The 14,904-nt window shown below is 46.3% G+C and overlaps 1 protein-coding gene across 3 annotated transcripts in view; it reads left to right on the forward strand.

Annotated features, from left to right (window-relative positions):
• The first annotated feature begins 7,222 nt into the window (after window positions 1-7,222).
• LOC144600317 (cytokine receptor common subunit gamma-like) overlaps window positions 7,223-14,904 on the forward strand; it is a 58,993-nt gene continuing 51,311 nt past the window's right edge. For 2 of the 3 annotated variants that reach the window (XM_078411885.1, XM_078411884.1), the window contains exon 1: window positions 7,224-7,615. In XM_078411885.1, the coding sequence (XP_078268011.1) occupies window positions 7,513-7,615 (103 nt within the window). In that variant the 5' untranslated portion in view covers window positions 7,224-7,512. Of the gene's footprint in view, window positions 7,616-14,904 lie in introns of all 3 variants that reach the window. The other variant, XM_078411883.1, reaches the window with a different exon arrangement.

Consider the following 14,904-nt stretch of genomic DNA (forward strand, 5'->3'; position numbering starts at 1 on the left):
CCACCCCCCTCTGTCCCCCATCACTGTGGATGAGGAGACTGCCCCCCATCACTGCAGGAGACTGCCCCCATCACTGTGGATGAGGAGACTGCCCCCCACTCACTGTGGATGAGGAGACTGCCCCCCACTCACTGTGCAGGAGACTGCTGTGTAACCCCCCCCCCCCCCCCCCCCCACCCGCCTGCTCCCATTCACTGTGGATGAGGCAACCACCGTGTACTCCCCTCGCCTGCTCCCCCCATCACTGTGCAGGCGACTCCCCCCATTCACTGTGGATGAGGCAACTGCCATGTGCCCCCCTCCTCACCTGCCCCCAATACACTGTGGAGGCGACAGCCGTGTAACACACCCCCCCCTCCCACCTGCCCCCATTCATTCATCGTGGGGGCAAGTGCCGGACAACAACCCCCCCCCCCGCCTGCCCCCATTCACTGGAGGCGGTGACTGCAGGTGCTGCTTTACACCGCAGAGACACAAAATGCTGGAGTAACTCAGCGGCACAGAGTCAGAGTGAGGCCCAGCACAAATTGGAGGAACAGCACCTCATATTTCGCTTGGGCCAGCGGTATGAACATTCACTTCTCTAACTTCAAATTACCCTTGCTTTCCCTTTCTCTCCATCCCTCCCCTCTTGCCTGTTCTCCGACCAGTCAGTCTAACTCCGAGTACATTTTATCTGTTTGCTTACCTTCTCCCAACTAATAATGATCTATTCTACATCTTCCTTGATTTCCATCCCCTTTGTCCTGGCTTCACACCTTATACTTCCTTATCAATGTATCTCCCTCTCCCCTGACATCAGTCTGAAGAAGGTTCTCGTTCCAAAATGTCACCCATTCCTTCTCTCCAGAGATGCTGCCTGACCCGCTGAGTTACTCCTGCACTGAACATTCACTTCTTGTATCTTTCACTCCACACTCAGTGCTGAGGATAGACCCAAAGTGCTGGAGTAACTCAGCGGGACAGGCAGCATCTCTGGAGTGAAGGAACGGTGATGTTTCGGGTCGAGACCCTTCTTCAGACTGAGAGCCAGGGGAAATGGAAACTAGAGATACGATACAATAGAACTTTATTTATCCCAGGAGGGAAATTGGTCTGCCAACAGTCATAAAGCACAGCAAGATACATGAAACATGAGATTAAAGTGACGATTGGAAAGGAATGGGGATGTGTAAAGATTGGGAGGGTGGGGGGGAGGGGGGAGGGGGGAGGGGAGTCAGTCTCAGTATACCTCACGACAGAAGGGAGCGGAGGTGTACAGTTTGATAGCCACAGGGAAGGATCTCTTCAGCTTGGAGGGGGTGAGCTGTATTGTCCAGGATCCTCCTCCCTTCCAAGACCACCTCCCATGAATCCAACTCCACTGCCAGGAAGGAGCCGATGGGTACAAAGAGAATGTAAGGTGTGAAAACAACCTATCCAAGCAGTTGAAGGATTAAGGAAGTGTGGAATGGTTTATTGTTGGCTGAGGGGAAGATGACAACCTCGACCTGAATCGTCACCCATTCCTTCTCTCCACAGATGCTGCCTGTCCCGCTGAGTTACTCCAGCATTTTATGTCCATCTTTGGTGTAAATGAGCATCTACAGTTCCTTATTTGGAGGGGCGTCTCCACCACACCCTGCCCCCCATGTCCAGCAGCGGAAGGACCCTAGACTGTGGTCCTCCCCCACAGGGCCTTGGCGTTGGCTGCACCAAGCTTCAGTGGGTCCCTCAGCACGTACTCCTGCAGTCTGCAGCGGGCCAGTCGGCAACATTCCCCGACGGACAGCTCGCTCCACTGGGAGGTCAACAAGGCTCGGGCAGACCAAAGAACGTCTTTCACCGAGTTGATGACCTTCCAGCAGCACTCGATGTCAGTCTCTGAATGCGTCCCTGGGAACAGTCCGTAGATCACAGAGTCCTCTGTGACGGAGCTGCTCGGAATAAATCGTGACAGGGACCCCTGCAGACCTCTCCAGACTCTCTTTGCAAATCCACACTCTGTGAAGAGGTGGGCCACCGTCTCCCAGGGTATGTATGTTGCAGACTCCTCAACGCCCTCTAATAACTCAAGCACTGTTTTTGTAGTTTTCAGGAACCCGCACAGTACCCTCATAACACCACCACATCTGACAACATGGGCGAAAAATGCGGGAAATATTCAACAGCTCAAGTGGCATATTTGGAGAGGAAGATGAGTGAACTTTTCAGCGGGAAAGTTAGAAATAGCACTTGCTTTTAAGCTACAGGAAAGGGGGAGGGGGTGAGGAGAGAGCAGTAGAGGAGGTATGCGATTGGATAGAGATCAGCCGGGCTGATTGAGAGAAGTGGCGTCTAAGGGATGATGGTGAAGGGTATGGCTGTAGGCGTAAGAGCAGAGGAAGGAAATCTGAAATACCAGTAGAAAAACTAAAGAGGGGCGTTGGAGCTGTGAGATACAAGTTTGATTGTTTTATGATCAATCTGAAACTGTTGAATTCAGAATCTGGGACTTATAGAACGACGGAAGTCAAAGTCAAGCAGGTCCTTGGTGTCAACCCGTGAAGGATAATTCCTCTCCGAGATAACCAATCTCACATGGCACCATCACTTGCCCCATTCAGTTCATCCTGGTCTCCATTCTATCACAGATCTTCTCTTTCATTCTCACTCTCACTCCCCTTCTTTTTATGTAATGTTAAACTTGTTCTATTCATAATTTTCTTGGTTCTAGTGAAAGGGCATCAACTCAGTTTCTCCCTCCATGGGCGCTGCCGAACCACTATTCTCTACTTATATTTTGGAAGGGAAGTTGAAGCATGTGCATTTAACATTTAATGAAAAGAATAGACAAGGGTAAAATAATTGATATGGATTATCAACAGCTTTGGTGGACATTTATCTAATAATGTTAATCATATGATCAAAGTTACAGTTGATAGTTAAAGAGAGAAACACTTAACATAGAGCCATATAACACAGAAACAGGCCCTTCAGCCAAACATGGCTACACCAACCACAGCATTCAGTTAGTTACACTAATCCCATTTACCTATTTTAATTTAGTTTAGTTTTAGTTTAGCTTACAGATACAGCATGGAAATAGGCCCTTCGGCCCACCGAGTCCACACCGACCAGCGATCCCCGCACATTAACACTATCCCACACACATGGGACAATTTTTACATTTATACCAAGCCAATTAACCTACAAACCCATATGTCTTTGGAGTGTGGGAGGAAACCAAAGTTCTCAGAGAAAACCCATGCAGGTCACAGAGTGAGCGTACAAACTCCGTACAGACAGCACCCGTAGTCGGGATCGAACCCGGGTCTCTGGGACGTAAGCACTGTAAGGCAGCAACTCTACTGCTGTGCCACCATGCCACCCTCAGCTCCATCACCTTCTGCAGGTCATCCCCAGGTAACAAATAGGCTCAGTTTATATAAATGTCCATAAATCGATTTCGCCCGTTAGTCATAAACTACATGACAAATCATTCAATGTGGTATGGTAACATTCCTGAACAACTACTGGCTGGTGTTGTGATGGAGGCCTTCAGTCCAGACTTCCTATCATCAACTCTGTCTTCTTCATGCAGGCTACGAAAATCACCCTCGTCATTCCTCCTCCCTGCTTCTGCCTGGCAGAAATACAGAAGCTTCAAAGCACGCACCACCAGACTCAGCAACCTCTTCGTCCTCTCTGCTATGAGGTCTCAGAAGGGTCCTTCCACAATCATGAGTACTGTCTACCTCTACTCCATGGTGGATATTGGACTTTGTCTATGGAACTGATGCGCCACAGTGCTGGGAACTATACTCTGCATTCGACATTCCCCTTGGCTCTATTGCACTTGAGTTTGACCTGCTTGTAGTAATGTGTAGTATTATCTGATCTGTTTGGATAGCATGTAAAACAAAGCCTTTCACTCAGTACACATGACGAGGTCCTCAATGAGTATTTATCCACAGCTTTTACCATGGAGAAGGACATGAGGACCAGGAAACTTGGGACAGTTAATGTTGTGCCTCTATTTAAGAAGGACTACAAGAAAAAACCTGGGAACTACAGGCCAGTGAGCTTAACATCTGCAGTCGGAAAGTTGCTAGAGAATATTCTGAGGGCATAGATGTACATTCATTTGGATGGGCCAGGGCTGATTAGGTATAGTCAGCATGGTTTTGTACGTGGAAGGTTGTGTCTCACGAATCTGATTGTCTTTTTTGAAGATGTGACCAACAAGGTCAATGCGGGAAGAACGCCAGGAGACCCGGGTTCGATCCTGACTACGGGCGCCGTCTGTACGGAGTTTGTACGTTCTCCCCGTGACCTGCGTGGGTTTTCTCCGAGATCTTCCGTTTCCAAAGACGTGCAGGTATGTAGGTTAATTGGCTTGGTAAATGTAAAAATTGTCCCTAGTGGGTAGGATAGTGTTAATGTGCGGGGATCACTGGTCAGCTCGGACCCGGTGGGCCGAAGGGCCTGTTTCCACGCTGTATCTCTAAACTAAACTAAACTAAAGCTGTAGACGCTGTACATGTGGATATCAGCAAGGCATTCGACAAGTTTCCACATGGTAGTAGGCTCTGGAAGATTAGATCGCATGGAATACAAAGAGGGCTAGCCGACTGGATAGAAAATTGGCTTCATGGAAGGAAGCAGAGGGTGATAGTGGAAGGCTATATTTTGGACTGGAGGCCTGTGTCTAGTGGTGTGCCTCAGGCTTTGGTGCTGGAACCATTGCTGTTTGTCATCCATATCAATGATCTGGATGAGAATGTACATGGCATGATTAATAAGTTTGCAGATGATACTAAAGTGGGTGGTATTGTCGATAGCAAGGATGGTTGTCAAAGGTTGCAGCAGGATCTTGATCGGTTGGGCAGGTGGGCTGAGGAATGATTGATGGAAATGTGAGGTGTTGCATTTCGAGAAGTCTAACATGGGCAGGACCCATGCAGGGCTCTGGGGAGTGTTGTACAGCAGAGGGATCTAGGAGTACAGGTACATAGTTCCTTGAAAGTGCCATCAGGTAGATAGGGTAGTCAAGAAGGCTTTCAGCGCAATGGCCTTTATCAGCAGAGTATCCAGTATAAAAGTTGGGAGGATATGTCACAGTTGTACAGGACATTGGTGGCATTGTGTTTAGTTTTAATCGTCCTGTTATAGGAAAGATGTTGTCAAGCTGGAAAAGGTGCAGAGAAGATGTTTCCACGCTGTACCTCTGAACTAAACTAGACTAAACAACAACAACTTGTTCACAACTTTAGCAAGACCAAAGAGCAGATTGCGTAGGAAAATAACTGCAGATGCTGGTTCAAATCGAAGGTAGACACAAAATGCTGGAGTAACTCTGCAGGTCAGGCAGCATCTCCGGAGAGAAGGAATGCGTGACGTTTCGGGTCGAGACCCTTCTTCAGACTGAAGGGTCTCGACCCGAAAACGCCACCCATTCCTTCTCTCCCGAGATGCTGCCCGACCCGCTGAGTTAGTTCAGCATTGTGTGTCTACCAAAGAGCAGATTGTTGACATCAGGAAGGGAATGTTGAGGGATCACGCACCTGTCTCTATTGGCGATGCAGATTCAACAGCTTCACGTTCCTCAACATACACATCTCCCATAATCTCTCCTTGGCCCGGCACATCTCCCATAATCTCTCCTTGGCTCGGCAATCACAAAGAAAGCCCGACAGTGTCTCTAATCTCTCAAACGTTGGCATGCTGGAGATTTGGCATGTTGCCAAATACTCGATTGAATTAATGTTGGAGAGCATAGTGACCAGTTGCACCACAGCCTCGCGCGGTCATTCAAACGTTCAAGATGCGGGAGGCTGCAGCACGAAGAACAGAAGTGGTGGAAGTGGTAAGAATGAGCACTAACCTCCCTGTCAGCAGAGGGATCTGCAGGGAGCACTGCCTGATGAAGGCAGCTAATATCCACCATGGCAGCAGTTGCTCGACTGCCATTAGAGTGTTGGTTTCCACATACATACTGTGCCATGTTCTGGGCACCGTGCCTCAGAGAGGCGTCGGAGGGAGTGCAGCACCCTCCCAGAGGTACCAGAATGGAGCAGAGGAGCAAAGTTATGAGGGGAAATGACACAATCTATGGTTGTATTCAGCAGTGCCACCAGACCGAGCATGGAACAGGACTAAAGAACAGGCCCTTCACCACAAAATATCTGTGCCAAACATGATGCCAGCACAAACTGACCTCATCTGCCTGCACATGATCCATATCTCTCCAATCTCTGCATATCCATGTGCTTACCTAAAGCACCACTGCTTCCACCATCATCCCAACTGCAAGCTCCAGGCACCCACCGCTCTCTGTAAACACTTGCCCCACATGTCTCCTTTAAACATTCCCCTCTGACTTTAAAGCTGTGGCCTCTAGTCTTTGACATTTCCACTCTGGGACAAAGCTTCAGACTGTTTACCCTATCTACACCTCTCATAATTTTGTGTTATTCTATTAGTCTCCCCTCAACCTGAGATACTCACAAGAAAATAATCCAAGTTGGTCCACCATCTCCTTAGAGCTGATACCCTCTAATCCAGGCAGCGAATGCCCTCTAATCCAGGCAGCTAACGCTCTCTAATCCAGGCAGTATTCTGCAGCTTCTCCAAAGACTACACACCCTTCCTGTAATGAGCTGAACAGAACTGCACTCAAATCTCCAAATGGGGAGGGGGGAGGGGGAGGGGGGAGTGGGGGAGGGGGGAGTGGGGGAGGGGGGAGTGGGGGAGGGGGGAGTGGGGGAGGGGGGAGTGGGGGAGGGGGAGGGGGGAGTGGGGGAGGAGAGGGTGCTGCACCAATGCAGGAGAGGTTTGGGCCCACCAGTCCCCTTGGTCCAGTCTCCTTTAAATGTTGGCCCTCTTGCCATCATTTCTCCAGTGTTTCAATTTTCTTAACATTTTATTAAATTGGTTTCCAATCATCAATGCACAATGGGAGGTGAGAGCAGAGTGAATATTAACTTCAGAAATGAATTGCTAATAAACTTGAAATTGGTGAATCAAAAAGTGTTGAAAAAAAGAGCACAGTAATGGAACTAGTTGGACAGCTTTTTCAAAATGAGTCTGGGCAGGATGGGCCTAAAGGCCTCCTCCTCTGTTGTAAGAATCCCCAAATATAAAATGCCTGTTTCAAGTTTGCACGAGTAATTAAGTTTCCTTTATATTTTCTCTCCTGGATCCTGTTTTCTAATTTATCCAGTCCACCATCTTGATGATGCGTTAGAGGAAGGGAGAGGAAGTGGGGAAAATACTGACTGCAGTTCCATCTCTTGTGTAGTCATATGTGTACATCTCACTACAACTCTACCTGGAAATATCGTAGATCAAATGCCGTATACATACTCGCCTACGACGAGACGCAGGAAGCACTCCATCTAAAGCGGGTGATGATTAAGCTAGAGGAAACTGTAGATCAGAAGTCTGTTATCAGATCACAGAGCGCAACGAATAAATACAGCTCCGCATTAGAATGGAGTTAAAAATATGCACTGTTTAAGAATCCACTAAAAGATTGTGGAAGTCAAAAATATGGCTAGACAATACCCATTGAAAAGATGTGTACAACCAAAGATTGTTTCCTTGATCTGGTTGATTGTTTTATCCAATGTGCCGTACAGCATGCCATCAGACGGTGAGTCTTTGTTAAGCTTCTCCATTTTATTTTAAGCTATTCAGGAAGGAAACATTGTGAAGGATGTTGTTACTGCTCCCTAATTTACGGCTTGTTTTTCTCATTCGCTACTTTAAACATATAGTTTTTAAAAAATGATTTACAAGTGCTTGTAACTTTTGCTAAAATATCCAAGTTATAGGTTTGATTTTGCTCTTATCAACAACATAATTAAAAGTATTTATTCACAAAATGCTGGAGTAACTCAGCAGGTCAGGCAGCATCTCAGGAGAGAAGGAATGGGTGACCTTTCGGGTCGAGACCCTTCTTCAGACTGATCAGTCTGTTACTCCAGCAATTTGTGAATAAATACCTTCGATTTGTACCAGCATCTGCAGTTATTTTCTTATACTACATAATTAAAAGTGCTGTGTTGATCAGGAATGGCAGTACTTAAATCCTGTTTGATTAAAGCAGAACTGTGAAATATATAAAAGCACATCCTCCCCTTGCTGTTCCATGACCGTTTTACACTTAATCTGAGACATTTTAGAGGATCTTTATAAAATAAAAGATAATAAAATAAAACTGAGGTGAGAAGAAACTTTTTCACCCAGAGAGTTGTGAATTTGTGGAATTCTCTGCCACAGAGGGCAGTGGAGGCCAATTCACTGGATGAATTTAAAAGAGAATTAGATAGAGCTCTAGGGGCTAGTGGAATCAAGGGATATGGAGAGAAGGCAAGCAAAGGTTGTGGATGATCAGCCATGATCACAATGAATGGCAGTGCTGGTTCAAAGGGCCAAATGGCCTCCTCCTGCACCTATTTTCTATGTTTCTATGTTTCTATAATCTCAGTTGCAAGCAGTCACATTTTTAGTGCCGAGATCAAGGAAGATTCATTTTCTGCTGAGGAGTTTAATCCACTTATTGGAAAATGATATTCGTTGTCATATCCATAAATAGAACGGGTATGTCCTGATCTGTGATCTGTTGAATGCATCATTCATGTTATTTGCCACTTCAAATCTGATTAGCCATTTCATTGGAAACAGTCAAAATGATAGACCTGGTTATATCCTTTATCGCTCCTTGTTTAATAGACAATCTTTGTCAGACGGCATTTCCAACCATTTGCCTTGAGAATATTTTTCTCAAATTATCGCAGAAAGTGTTGGAAATAGTAAGATTTTGTTCTCCACCATTGACAGTTTACTAAACTCTGCCTCAACCCCTGATTTTGTAAGCCACGCTTCTGCTGAAAAATGTGAGCTGTTTGCCGATTATTTTAAAGATAAGGTTCAGAAGGATATTCTTGCTATTGAGGGCGTGCAGCGTAGGTTTACTAGGTTAATTCCCGGAATGGCGGGACTGTCATATGTTGAAAGACTAGAGCGACTAGGTTTGTATACACTGGAATTTAGAAGGATGAGAGGGGATCTTATCGAAACGTATAAGATTATTAAGGGGTTGGACATGTTAGAGGCAGGAAACATGTTCCCAATGTTGGGGGAGTCCAGAACCAGGGGCCACAGTTTAAGAATAAGGGGTAGGCCATTTAGAACAGAGATGAGGAAAAACTTTTTTAGTCAGAGAGTTGTGAATCTGTGGAATTCTCTGCCTCAGAGGGCAGTGGAGGCCAATTCTCTGAATACATTCAAGAGAGAGCTAGATAGAGCTCTTAAGGATAGCGGAGTCAGGGAGTATGGGGAGAAAGCAGGAACGGGGTACTGATTGAGAATGATGAGCCATGATCACATTGAATGGCGGTGCTGGCTTGAAGGGCCGAATGGCTTCCTCCTGCACCTATTGTCTATTGTCTATTGTCTATTGTCTATTGACTATCAGAGCTGTATCCCTTTTTCGATTCTGCTGTCGTCTGCTGCTGACCTAGTAAGGCGCAGGCAAAATTGAGCAGCTTCATAAGTATTTCTACCTCAGAACTTTGTGAAAATGTGGCTGAGAGCAAATCCACTACCTGTCTCTTCGACACGGTTCCTACAAAGTTTTTAAAGAACGTTTTTAACAGTTTATCCAGTTTTGTTCTTACAATTCTAAACATCTCCCTTGAGACTGGAAGTTTCCGAAACTGCTGCCGTAAAGCCTCTGTTAAAGAAACCACATTTAGACAGTGGGCAATTACCCGTATCAAATATACCCTTTATTAGCAAGGTCCTGGAGAAAGTGGTGCTCAACCAAACACAACACTTTCTGAATCAAAACGACATTTTAGAGAAATTCCAATCTAGTTTCAGAGCAAATGACAGCACTGAGACGGTCCTGGTAAACATAGTCAGTGACCTTACGAGGATAGTCTCAGTGCTGATCCTCTTAGACCTCACAGCAGCTTTTGACACCACAGATTCTTATAGATCGCATAGAAAACTGGGTCGGCCTGTCAGATCAGCTATTAAGTTGGTTCCAATCACACATAAGTGGAAGGAAGTACTTTGTTAGCCTTGGGGACGATGTGCATGATATTCCCTTTGGTGGAGCACAAGGTAGCTGCCTTGGCCTGCTACTCCTCTCCTGCCGCAAGGAGTTATCAGACAGCATCATGGAAATCTTCGAAGTTATGCCGATGACACTCAGTGATACCTCTCTGTCAAACCTACTGATGCAAATGCCTTCAGTTCTTTCACCTCCTGCCTATTTTCCATTAAAAAATGGATGAATGCCAACTTTCTTAAACTCAACGATGACAAGACAGAAATGTTCTTACTTGGATCAAAACCTTTGTGTTCTTGTTCTATGTCTGTATGAAACTTTGCAAGTCTTCAAGGTACAACAGAGGCCTTTATTACATTAACTCGCCGAAACTGAAACCGGCCAACATCTGGCTTTTCGGATACGGACAACAGGCCATTCCCACGAAAGGCAAATGCACTGTCGCCGTTTCCTGTAATGGTCTGACACAGATGTTGCCGCTGATCGTCGTTGGCACAGAAGGTACATCCCTGTGCGCCATCGACTGGATCCGTGCTTTCAAGCTTGACATGAACGCCTTGATCTACGATGGATCAACTATGTCATTGTCATCTACCACGGACTGCAACATGGTCAGCAACTGTGAGGACAACCTGCAGAAGGTTCTTGACCAGTTTCATGCCGTTTTCACACCTGGACTCGGGCATTGCACAAAGATGAAGGCACGGCTCATACCGTCCCTAAGTTCTTCAAACCAAGACCAGTTCCGTTCAGTCGGATGGACGCCGTCGACAAGAAACTCTGCCGTCTTGAAGAAATGAAAATGATCACCCATGTGGACCATTCAGAATGGGCCACACCCATAGTTGTCGTTCAGAAACCTTGCGGCAAGGTGCACATCTGTGGCGACTACAAAGTGACTGTAAACCCTCAATTGCACATTGATCAACACCCCATACCAAGTGTGGACCAGCTGTTCGTCAAGCTGCAAGGAGGACAGTACTTCTTCAAATTGGACATGTCCGATGCGTATCTCCAAGTGAAACTGGACAAGACAAAAAACCCACTCGTGATCAACACGCACAAGGGACTGTTCAGATACAACCGGTTGTCATTTGGACCGGCACCGTGCCGGCCATCTTCCAGAAACTGGCCGACAATCTGGTTGCTGGGATTCCGTACGTGGCCATCTACCTGGATGATATCATTGTCACCGGCCGGACAGGGGAAGAACACCTGTAGAACCTAAAACAGGTCCTCACGGCACTGAACAACTACGGCATGAAGTTGCGCATGGACAAGTGCGCATTCTTCTGACAACAGGTCACATATCTCGGACATGTGATCTCGGCAAGTGGTCTGAAGCCATCGGAAGAAAGTGGAGGCCATTGTGAAATTGCCGACGCCTGAAAATGTGAAACAGCTTGAAAGCTTGATTGGCCAGGTGAACTACTATGGCAAGTTCATACCGGCACTTTCCACTTTATGCGCACCATTAAATAACCTGCGGAAACAGGATGTCGAATGGCACTGGTCCAAAGTGTGTGACCATGCATTCACCAGGTTGAAGGAGATGCTCGCCCAGTAGACGGGTTTGGTCCACTATGACCCATCGAAGCCGATCTCGCTGGCCGCCGATGCATCGCCGTATGGTCTTGGAGCTGTAATCTCGCAATCGGCGCAGAACGGCAAGGAATAACCAATCACGTTCGCATCCAAAACGCTGACGACCGCCGAGAAAAACTACAGTCACGTGGAGAAAGAAGCACTGGCGATCGTGTTTGGTGTTTGGCACACTCATACACTGTGTACAGCCAAGACAACTATGCACAAAACATCTCCCTTTGTCCTGTGCAGCGCCACCTGCTGCACTGGAGGAGCAACGGGTCCTCCCACCCCACACAGTCCACCAAACATCACACTAAGAGAGATGTTAGTCGGTAAAGTGGGAAATTTGACTGCCTATGCCAAACAAGAAGTCACAAGCCCGGGGTAATGATTGACAATTATCTTAATTTTATATCTCACATGAATAAGGTAACAAAGTGCGCTTTCTATCATCTCAAAAATATTGCTAAAGTACAGCCTATCTTAACTCAACATGACTGTAACAACCTCATACATGCTTTCATATCAAGCAGGCGTGATTACTGTAATGCCTTATTTACCCATCTGCCTTCAAAATCCACCAACAAGTTACAGCTCATTCAACACGCCGCAGAACGGCTTTTAACGTATACCAAGTACAGGGAATATATCACCCCAGTATTACACTCCCTTCATTGGCTGCCTGTGAGATCCAGGATAGACTATAAAGTCATCTTTCTTGTCTGTAAAGCCCTAAATGGCTGAGGAGCAGCATAGTTTACAGAGTCCCTCCTTTCCTCTGCCCCGACTCCAGCGCTCAGGTCTGCTGATGCCGGCCTGGTGGCCTCTCAATGCCGCAGCAGTAAGAACATTGGTGAAGCAGCCGTTTTCAATTACGCCCCCAAGCTGCAGAATAACCCACCCAGGGCCATGAGAGACCCCCACTCAGTTGTGGAATATCCCACCCAGGGCCGTGAGAGACCCCCACTCAGTTGTGGAATATCCCACCAGGGCTATGAGAGACCCCCACTCAGTTGTGGAATATTCCACCCAGGGCCGTGAGAGACCCCCACTCAGTTGTGGAATATCCCACCCAGGGCTATGAGAGACCCCTACTCAGTTGCGGAATATCCCACCAGGGCTATGAGAGACCCCCACTCAGTTGTGGAATATCCCACCCAGGGCCGTGAGAGACCCCCACTCAGTTGTGGAATATCCTACCCAGGGCTATGAGAGACCCCCACTCAGTTGTGGAATATCCCACCCAGGGCCATGAGAGACCCCCACTCAGTTGTGGAATATCCCACCCAGGGCTATGAGAGACCCCTACTCAGTTGCGGAATATCCCACCAGGGCTATGAGAGACCCCTACTCAGTTGACATTTTTAAACGCAGCTAAAAACTAATCTTTTCAATCAAGCTTTAAACTGACTTTACCTCTTGTGATGACGTTGTAACAATTGCCTTTATTCTCCTGTATTTATCTCAGCATACCTGCAGCAGCCTGTGTGCTCATACAGTATGTGGGACTCTGCATTTGACCGCAGTGTCCTTGTTTTTTGTCCTTTTACACTCTCAATTTTTAATTTTTAATTTTATATTTTTATATAAATCGGTGCTTTTTATGTTATTAACTGTCTATGTCCTTACTGTTTTAAATTGTATTTTTATTTTGACCTGGGTTTTTGTGGAAAGCACTTTAGGTTGCATTCAATTGTATGAAAAGTGCTATGCAAATAAAGTTATTATTATTATTAATATTAATATTAAGAATTAAATCACATAGCTTGTGGGTCAAGCAGGATCGGGCAGGAATCCTTCTCACAAGTCAGCCGGATACGTTTTTGCAGTTTTTTAATTGTATTGTTAATCGAGCCATGGTTTGGCAATTACTGGAAATTTTATTGACTTTACTTTTGCAACTTATGCTGACCGACCTAGTGCCATTACCTCTGGCTCCCCACATCAACCAAAGTTTAGATCACATGAATATTTGATGTTCCCATTGAGAAGGTGCCTGATCCAATTATAACAGGGTTATCAATAATTAATGTGCATTATAGAACAGAAGGTTGGAGCCAGTATTGCATTCGCATCATGTATTGTGTCGGTAAATTGTTCACAAAAATGAATACAGAACATAACACGTTCTTAAAAACGGTATGTTGCATACAATGATATCAGCTGAGACGGTAAAAACGCAAGAGAAACGTATACAGTCATAATGGTCATAAAAGTCACACTGTATACAGTCATACAATCAGAAACATGTATTGGAAAGACCCTTAACAGCATTGAGGAACAATGGGATCTTGGAGTCCACAGCTCCCTGAAAGTACAACACAAGTAGATAGAATGGTGGTCTTCTTATCCAGTCCACGTTACAAGATTGGAAATTGTTCACCAGAGCTGAACACTCTTCTCGGCATCTGCACACAATGGCGTCTTGTGCTTCCTGTGCTTCCTGTGTGTGGTGGTGGAAAGATTGGTGGAAACAGGGCCGCGATGTGAACGCTCTTTCCTTGATCTCGATAGAATGGTAAAGAAGGCACATGGTTTACTTGCCTTCATTGATCGGGGGCGTTGAATATAAGCGACAGGAAGTCATGCTGCAGCTTTCTAGGTCTTTGGTTCGGCTGTATTTGGAGTATTGTGTAAAGTTCTGCTTAGATTAGAAGGTATTAGCTCTATGGAGATTGGACAAACTTGTATTGCTTTCTCTGGAGCTTCCTGAAGGCTGAGGGGAGACCTGATAGAAATATATCAAATGATGAGAGGCATGGATAGGTAAGGCAGCTAGATCTTTTTTCCAGGGTGGAAATGTCCAAGACTAGAGGCATTAAGGTGAGAGGTGCACATATTGACTTTGCAGGGCAAGGTTTTTTGACAACGAATGGTGAGTGCCTGGAATGTGGTGCTGGGGGTGGGCATGGTGGCAGAAACGAGAGTGGTGTTGACGAGACCTTTGGATATATATGCAGGGAATGGAGGGATAGGGATAGGATGTGTAGGAAGGAACAGCAGATGCTAGTTTATACCGAAGATAGACACAAAGTGCTGGAGTAACTCAGCGGGACAGGCAGCATCTCTCGATAGAAGGAATGGGTGACGTTTCGGGTCAAGACTCTTCTCCAGTCTGAAGAGGGGTCTCGACCCAAAACGTCACCCATTCCTTCTATCCAGAGATGCTGCCTGTCCTGCTGAGTTACTCCAGCATTTTGTGTCTATCATCGGTGGGATATGGGTCAGGCAGGGGAGATCATGTTTGGCGTGAGCATTGTGAGCTGGTCCCTGTG

Source organism: Rhinoraja longicauda, chromosome 15 (assembly GCF_053455715.1).
Source record: "Rhinoraja longicauda isolate Sanriku21f chromosome 15, sRhiLon1.1, whole genome shotgun sequence".
Lineage (NCBI taxonomy): Eukaryota > Metazoa > Chordata > Chondrichthyes > Rajiformes > Arhynchobatidae > Rhinoraja > Rhinoraja longicauda.